This window comes from Prunus persica, chromosome G6, assembly GCF_000346465.2.
Source record: "Prunus persica cultivar Lovell chromosome G6, Prunus_persica_NCBIv2, whole genome shotgun sequence".
Classification (NCBI taxonomy): Eukaryota; Viridiplantae; Streptophyta; class Magnoliopsida; order Rosales; family Rosaceae; genus Prunus; species Prunus persica.
The window spans coordinates 6,319,246-6,328,264 of NC_034014.1; the positions used below are offsets into that span (position 1 = coordinate 6,319,246).

The window sequence follows — 9,019 nt, forward strand, 5'->3', positions numbered from 1 at the left end:
AAGCTTAGGGTTAAAAAGTTTCCATGGGGGGCAAAATCACCCAGTTTTAACCCCATTTGGTAGTAATGTATAATTTAATCGTAGTAAACACATAAAAGACAATGTGCTTGCAAATATTATGCTTAGTCCCAGTTAGATCGAGTGGGTATACTCTCCCTTGTACAATTAAAATATTATTAACTACTGATGAGAAAAAAATATAATACACTTGTAGGTGTCAGGTAGTTAGTATTAGTTAGCTATTACTGTAGTGTCTCCTAAAACTTTGTTCAAATCTTATTTTACCCCCTAAAGTTAAGTGGCCCACTTAACTTCTTTGACCTTAATTTCGTGTTCCACTTTAGCCCCTACAGTTATCTCAATTAATAACTTTGTCAGTTTTGATGACGTACGTAGCATTGCTATTTTAGCCTTTTTTATTTATTTATTTTTATCACAAATGATGATGTGTCATGTAAATAGCCCATTTTTTTGGTTTAATTAAAATATATAAATAAAAATAATAAAATAAATAAATAAAAATCTTTCTTCTCTATGCTTCCCCCCTAAAATAAAATATTTAAAAAAAGGGTACCCATATCAAGATTGTAGTAAATTAACAAAACAAATGAAAAACAAAAGAATAATTAAAAAACAATACAACAGAACTATAAAATAAAAACATTAAGAAAACAGTGTAGCCCCACCCTTTATCCAGCAACCACCATATTCCATACAACACCACCGACACCGGCACACCCGCACACCTCAGCCACCAAACCATCACCAAGCCAACCACACTCCCCCCACCCCTAATCATCTAAGCCTTGAGCCACAACCCACCAACCCAACCACCAAACCATCACCCAAGCCATCCATACTCCCCCCGACCCCAATCATCTGAAACCGACACTAATATCCACCTCACTCAGCTGACCCTGAACTTCCTCGACCATAATAGTCACCTCACCCCAAATCCCCACTCCAATGGGAGAGAGAAACTCTACAATTGAAAAAGTTTTTAATTTTTTAGTTAGTCAATTCCCCTAATTCCTTTAAGAGAAGGAGAAAGGATGAGGCCATTTTTTGTGATAAGCATCTTTGGCGAGAGTTGGATCTGGATAGGGTTTTTTTTAGGGAAATAGCTTAAAATGACACTCATTTCATAATTTTAACTAAAAATACCACCCCTTCCCAATTTTTGTACAACTATCACCTATAAATATAAAATTATTGTCCACTTATTGCTGATTTTTCACAAGTTCAGAAATTTTATTCTCTCTTAGCTCACACAGCTCTCTTTCTCTTTGGTATCTGTCTATCACAGCTCTCTGTGTCTCTCTTGGCTCTCTCTATCTTGGCTCTCTCTCTCTTGACTCTCTCTCTCTCTAGCACAACTCTCTGTCTCTCTCTTTGCTCTCTTTCTCATAGCGCAGCTGTTTTTCTCTCTAGCTTCGTTATGTCTCTTTCTCCGCTATTTGATCTCTTGCTCTCTGTTTGGAATCGCTAACCCTTCCCTTTAGCTATGTCTTCTGAATAGCTGCTTGTAACCTTGAAGCTCTAGTGGATTGCCGACCTCGAAAAGGTAGTGTTGATGGTTATTTTCTTAATATCAGTGAGATTATGTGAAATGGGTTATAGTTTGATTGTTTGGGTTTGTGTTAAATTCGTTTTGGCTTTAATTTCTTTGGGTTAGGTTTTGTTGAATATTCATGCTCATTCATCTGGGTTTGTACCAATTGCATTTAGATTGGTCTGGATATGTGAATCTTGAAACTTGGGATTTTCCATTTGATGTAGTAGATCTGTATAGTGTGATTTGATGTGTTACTGGTGTACTGTTGTTGTGTTCCTCTTATTTTACAGTCGTATTGCTGTTATATTGCCATTATATTGTGGTTATATTGCTATTGTATTGTGTGGTTATTGTGGTTATATTGTGTTAATGAAATGTTGTTTTGTCATGGTCAGAAATGGAGACAATTGTTATTCTCGTGTGCTACAATGGAAAATGGGTCACCTCGAAGAAGATGTGCAAATACGAAGGGGGTGACTCAAAAGGCTTAATAGTTCCACGGACCATCAAATTTGTTGAACTGTTGGACCGTGTGCATCAGATTGGTAATACAAACAGTAGGGAAGACAAGGTTTGCTTAAAATTCTCAGTTTTGGTGGCCTCGAATGAGTGGAAGCACATAAAGATTGAGGACGATGATGATGTCAATTTTTTTATGAAGTACAATTCCGAGGTAACACCTCCAAAACTAGCTCCCTTACTCGTGAGTATAGAAGATAAAGGACTAACAAATGATGTAGTTCATAGTATGCATATCACGACAGATAGTAGTCGGATGGGTCATTCTTCAGTTGCCATTGTTGAAAGCAATGAAGTAACTTGGAATAATACAAATGTCACTAATGTGGGAGGTGAAGTAGGGACAAATTTTATGGATATGATTGATTTTAGCGAGGTGGAGGAGATGCATAGTGGTGATAATGGTACTGAAAGAAATGAAGTGTCAGTGTACTCTGCCCCTCCTAATTTGGGCTGCTTGAACACAGCTGCCCAGTTGCCAATAATGCGTTTAGAAGGAGAATCTGAACCCACTCGTCAACATTATTGGAGTCAAATGGGTGAACAAAATCGGTACAATGCAACCGGTGTAAATGATGAAGAAGCATATTTGGACAGCGGGTTTTCACGAAGTGATTGGAATCCGAAAATTACAGTTGGGCAAATTTTCTCTAGTAAGAAAGCATTGTTGACAGAGTTACGGTTGACGGCATTAAGAGGCCACTTTGATTTTAAGGTGCAATTCTTTTGCACTAAGAGGTTGCTTGTGGTTTGTTGTCAACGTCCATGCCCATGGCGGGTCCGACATCGAGAATTGGAGAATACAGCTTCATGATTGTGAGGTGTACAACTGTCCATGAATGTGATTTGAGGTTCGTAAGTGACAAGCATCATCAAGCAACCACAGCACTTGTAGCCACTTCACTTAAAAGGAAGTTGAAGGATTCTCGGACAATATACACACCAAGTGACATTATGAGAGATGTGAAACACAACTTTGGTTGCACCATCCATTATTCGAAAGCTTGGAAAGCAAAGGAGTTAGCTCTATTGTCCATTAGAGGATCAGCAGAGGAGGCATATTATATCCTTCCAGCTTATTGCTATGAATTGGAGCGTATGAATCCCGGCACAAAAATACACATCCAAACTGATGAGAACAATCACTTTGTGTATTTATTTATGGCGGTTGGCGCATGTATTAGAGGGTTCCGTTCTTCCATGTGCCCAATGATAGCCGTGGATGCCACTCATTTAAAATCCAAGTACAAGGGTGTTATGTTTGTAGCAAATGCATTCGATGGTAATCGAAATATATATCCTCTTGCTTTTGGGATCGGGGATTTGGAGATGGATGCATCATGGCATTGATTTTTCACTAAACTTCATGAAGCCATTGGTGAGTGTCCCAATCTTGTTATTATTTCTGATCGCCATGTTAGCATAGAGAATGTGTGGAACAAAAATTTTCCAACTGCACAACATGGCATATGCTTTTATCATATGAAGGGGAACATGAAACGCACTTGCAAGTTAAAAAAGCGTGATCACATACTTATACACTTTGAGCAGGCTGTGAAATCTTATTCCATTGCTGAATTTGATTGTCATTTTCACAAGATCAAGCGAAAGGAACATGTTGCTCAATATCTTGAAGAGGCAGGGTTACATAAGTGGTCTAGAGCTCACATGGATGGACGCCGCTACAATGTAATGACAACAAATATTGCCGAGTCAATCAACTCAGTCCTTAGGTTTGCAAGGATGCTGCCAGTGGTTCATTTGATAGGGGAAATTGTTAATCTCCTTGTGAAATGGTTCACCGAACGTCGTGAGTTGGCTTTGAATTGCACAACAATATTGTGCCCCAATTTTGGAGAGAAGAAGTTGAGGAACAGGTTGGAGGATGCTGCAAGGATAAATGTGGTTAAAGTAAATAATGCACAGTTTAATGTTTTGGACGGTGATATGGACGGCCTCATTGATTTAACGAACAACAGTTGTAGTTGTAGAAAGTTTCAGCTTGAGCAGCTACCTTGCAAGCATGTAGTTGCAGTTTGCCGCTTCTTGAAAGTAAATGTATACGCAAAGGCTTCTCGGTATTACACTCGAAAAACCTGGATGGATGCTTATTCGGATAGCATCTACCCGGTACAACCTCACGGAATGTGGGATATTCCTGAAGATGTTCGAAGTCGAGTTGTGCTGCCTCTCATGGCAAGGGTCATGCCAGGCAGACGAAAGAAGATAAGAATTCCCTCGCAAGGAGAGGGCACCATTAGAAGAAAGTGCTCAAGGTGCGGTTCCGTATGCCACAATAAAAGCACCTGTAAAAACAATATTCCATTGTGCAATGTATCTTAGACAATATGATTTGTGTTGCTTTGGTAGGTCATTAAACTCTACTTTTATTTGTTTTGGGTTTCGTGTTATGTTGAATGGGAATTCTTTTAAATTTGCATAATTTGGGTTGCATTGCTACAACATGTTGTATTGCTGACAGATTGCTATTATATTGAACTTTTATTGTATTGGTATTGCTTCTAGATTGCTATTATAATTTGAGTGTGAAATTAATAAATAAACTATCAAAACTGTACAAAATGTTTGTAAGACATGTACAATTACAAAATTATAAGTTCTCCTCAGAAACAAAGTTCTCTAAGTATCCATACACAAACAAGAAAAGCAAAAGCTTAAAGAGTAAGCTTATAGCAAAATCAATGTCCCCATTTCTCTAAACCACACCTGCTGGTGGTAGGTTTCCATCTTCACTCATTTCCTGCTTTCTTTTAAGCAGACAATGATCAAGCACAAAAGAGCAAACTTTTAAAGAACTCATATTACACCACATATAGTTTTAAAGAAAACTTATCCATATCCAATATGCAAGCCCTAAAGTTAGTAAACAGAGTTATAAAAAAATATGTCAAACTAACAAGCATTATTCTCAAACAAAAAGTATGATGTGGTTGGGAGTTTACAAGTTCAAAATGATATACACAGGTTAATTGTCTTAGACTTTAGATATCATCTTCAACAAAGAAAATACATACCGATTAGACTTGTAAGAAGGTTAAATGCAATGGTCATAAAGACCCATAGTAAGCCACCAAATACCAATCAATAACTGCTACAAAAACCATAATAAAATCATAATAAACTAAAAATACAACAGCACTAAAATGCCAACACAACATCACTACATTAGCAATACACTAGCAAAAAAACAACAATACGACATCAATAGCAACAGCAAAACAACAGCAATGCAAGCATCAGTCCACAAAGAACAAACCCATTCACTGTTTCAAACAAGGAATCATCATACTAAGATCATTTCAGAGAAACCCCAAAATCAATTTCAGTGAAACCCCTAAACCAATTTCAGAGAAACCCCTATACCTTCAACCAATTTCGAACAAACCCCTGAACCAATTTCATAGAAATGCATAAACCCTAAACCAACTTCAGAGAAACCCTTAAACTGTAAGAAAATGACGATGAACAGTACCTGTTCTAGGTGAACGATGGAGTTGAGCTTCGATGAATAGATTTCGCTGGGAGAGGAAGAGAGAAGAGAGAGTCAGAGCTGAGCGACGAGAGATTGAGAGCTGAGCGAGGAGAGAGTGAGAGCTGATCGACAAGAGATGAGAGAGTGAGAGCAAAGCGATGAGAGAGTGAAGAGAAACTGAGAGACGGAGCCAAGAGAGAGAGTTGAGAGAGAACTTCAGCAAAACTGATAGAGAACTTCAACAAAAGTGATATGTGTGCAATAAGGGGACAATAAATATATAATTATAGGTTATAGTTCCAAATTTTTTAAAAAAGGGCGGTATTTTCAGTTACAATTATAAAAATGGTGGCATTTAAAGCTATTTTCCTTTTTTTTTATCTTTTAAATATTTTATTTTATTTTATTTTTAAAGCATAGAGAAGTAATATTTTTATTTATTAATTTTCCCATATATATATATTAATTAAACAAGTAATTATATTATTTTATATTTAATTCAATTGAAATAAAAAAAGTGGGCCATTCACATGACACATTATCACTTATGGTAAAAAGACTAAAATAGCCCTGTTAAGTCATCAAAACTAACAGAGTTATTAATGGAGATAACGATGGGGGGTAAAGTAGAACACGAAATCACGATCAAGAGGGTTAAGTGGGCGACTTTAACTTTAGGGGGGTAAAGTGAGATTTGACCGAAGTTTCAAGGGGCGCTATAGTAAATAAGCTTAGTTAGTACTGATGAGGAAACATAGCTAAATTTTACCTAAAAAAATAGGAAGTATAGTTGTAAATGTTGTAATACATAAAAATATATTCATTTTTTTGTTCGAGCAGATGCTCTATAAAATAGAAGAAAAATTAGGTATTAGATATAATTAACTTTACTAATTAGTATGTGAGATATTGGGTATTTTGGTTTTGGTTTTAATACCTAGGAAAAAATTGCTATTTTAGATTAGGCCAAAGAGGAGGCCCAGATTCGTTGGGCTAGCTTAAAAATAAAAATTGATAAGACAATTCTACTATTCTTCTTAAAAAGCCTAGCCCATCTGCAAACCTACAAATTAAATGACGCTTTTACCCCTGAATGTTTAAACTACGCGCGAGCTTCTCTTTCTTTTTTGTTCGTTTTCGGAGCTGTGGTTGTGGATCTGACGTTGGAGCTCAATTTTCTAGTAGGTTTTCCTTTTATTTTCTTCAATTTTCTTTTTTCTGCTACGTTTTCGTTCGATTTGCATGCTGGATGACTGTCAATTTTGGGTTATTTCTGTTCTCCTTAGTTCAGGTATTTCGAGCTCAGTTTTGTGGCTCGATTTTGCGGCGCGAAATGCTAAACCCTATATTCTTCGTTTCGTGATCAGATTTGATCTTAAGCTGCTGTTTGGTTGTGGAGATTTTTGGCAGTCCTAAGTTTTGAGGTATGAGTAATTTAGAACCTGTTTTCGTTTATATCAACTTGTATGTTTTAGGAATTTAGTTTTAGTGCTTTTGTCGTGGTTTCCTTTTGGTTTCTATTCGATTTTTTTTTGATTTTCTGTCATAAACTGCATCTGTTTGTTGGAGTTTTGGCAGAAACTGCAATGCAGTTTCTTGTTTCATAATTCGATTTCAGACTAACATTTGGAAGTCCATTGGAATGTTACAACTGCTTATGTACATTATTTACTGATTTGAATTGTTTTCTGTTTTTGTTTGTTGTTTTATTTGCATTTTCAAGGCTAATGGAGGTGTGTGTCATTGCCATGTGCGCATATAAGTCGGAAACCATTATGTTTTCAGTTTCATCAAAGTCATCCATGGTTGATATTTTGAAGACTTTGTGTCTCAGGTTTAGGGGTTTGCAGTTGGGTTGTTTCACATTACGGTATTCGCTGCCTAGTTATCCGAGTTGTTTTCTAGAACGGATATCGATTTGGACATGATGAGGACTTTTTGTTGATATCAAATTAGAAGAGTGTTGATATTTTAGTGAAGGATTTATGCGGGAGCAATGAATATAGTGGTGATTTTTATTGTATCATTTTGGTTATAACACATTGAAGGTTTCTAGCTATCATGTCAATTCTAATTTAGACATTAATTGATGCCAAATCCTTTCCTTTTTTCATCATGCTGGGATTGTATGAATATATAGTTAATGGCTTTAAATTCTTATTCAGATATGTATGCATCGCCCGGCCTATATTTTAGATTTGAATTTTTTCCTTTATCTATGATAATTTATTTACTTTGTATTCCTAGCTATCACTATGGCAATTCATTGATGTTCTGGAGAGGAGTGTATTATATTTGGGATAGGAGCTGATAATGTTCTGGAGAGGATTGAACTTGTGTTGAGTTCCAATTAATCTTTATGTTAACTAATTTTCTAAGTTAAAACTCTTTAGTTTCTTGCTTGGTTGGAAGTGGGAACTAATTAGCCATGATGGAAAATACTTGCCCCAATGCCAGGATTGGGATTGGAAGGGAAGGGTGAGTTTATAGAAGTGGTTTTTGAAAATGAAATGCTTTAATATGCAGCTAGTTTTCTATGCTTTCTGTTCATATTTCCATCCATACAGAAAGTAAAACTCATGCGTGTTTGTAAACGCCTATATTTGTACGTGTCGAAGACCACCCAAGGCCATCCCAATGGGGACTCTAAAGGGGGCTGCACCACCATTGCATTGGGCTGCAATATATATCAACTGAAGGAAAAAAGGCATCCCTAATGGTTCAATTTTGAGGCTTTAAATGGTTGAGCCCAACCAGAGCTATATCCAGATTTATGTTCAGGGTGCTAACCTATCATAATGGATACATTACATTGAAGTTATTGACTGAAATAGTCTCTCAACTTTTGTTCCGGTATCATTTTGGTCCACCAACTAAATTTTTCATTTCAACGGTCCCTTATTCTTCATTGGATATCAAAACAGTCATATCGTCAAAGTCTATTAATATTGCCATTAAATTTAGGGGTAAAATTGTCCATATAAATTGAAATATTAATATAATAATTAAAAATTAAAAGCAACTATTATAGGAACTTGTACCTAATTTTAAAATTGAAAAAAAATGAATCTCACCACCAACAAGGCTTTTTTTTGGTTGACATGGACTTAAAAAGTAGTACTTTTTTTCTCTATTATTTAAATTAATTAAAAATTTTAAAATAAGATAAATACAAAAATAAATGGGTGCATCGAAAATTGGACCTGCTATGTGCACTCTAACCATTCTCATAAATTGTTATTATCATTTGAACCAAATAGCGTTTAGTTTATCTGTATTGAAAAATTTCTTCAAACTTGGTCTTCAACCAAATGTCTTTTACCATCAAACAACTCTGGATCAATGGGCTTTTCTTTATTGTTTAAATGGAGTGGCAGGAGGGGGGGGGGCTCTTTTTCCACAATAATGATGAGGGGCCGGGAAATTTGTCGGCCCCAATTGTGGTTTACTTT

The 9,019-nt window shown here is 36.2% G+C and overlaps 1 protein-coding gene and 1 long non-coding RNA gene across 2 annotated transcripts; both read left to right on the plus strand.

Moving 5' to 3' along the window:
• Window positions 1,528-2,034, plus strand: LOC109949976. Its single transcript, XR_002272325.1, has 2 exons — window positions 1,528-1,564; window positions 1,951-2,034. It is a non-coding gene; the product is annotated as an uncharacterized LOC109949976 (long non-coding RNA).
• On the plus strand, window positions 3,569-4,618 carry LOC109949578. Its single transcript, XM_020565639.1, has 2 exons — window positions 3,569-4,360; window positions 4,601-4,618. The coding sequence occupies exons 1-2, from the start codon at window positions 3,569-3,571 to the stop codon at window positions 4,616-4,618; spliced, it is 810 nt and encodes a 269-aa protein (XP_020421228.1).

Coding starts and splice junctions, on each gene's coding strand:
- LOC109949578 (XM_020565639.1), top strand. CDS start 3,569: ATGAAACGCACTTGCAAGTTAAAAAAGCGTGATCACATACTTATACAC.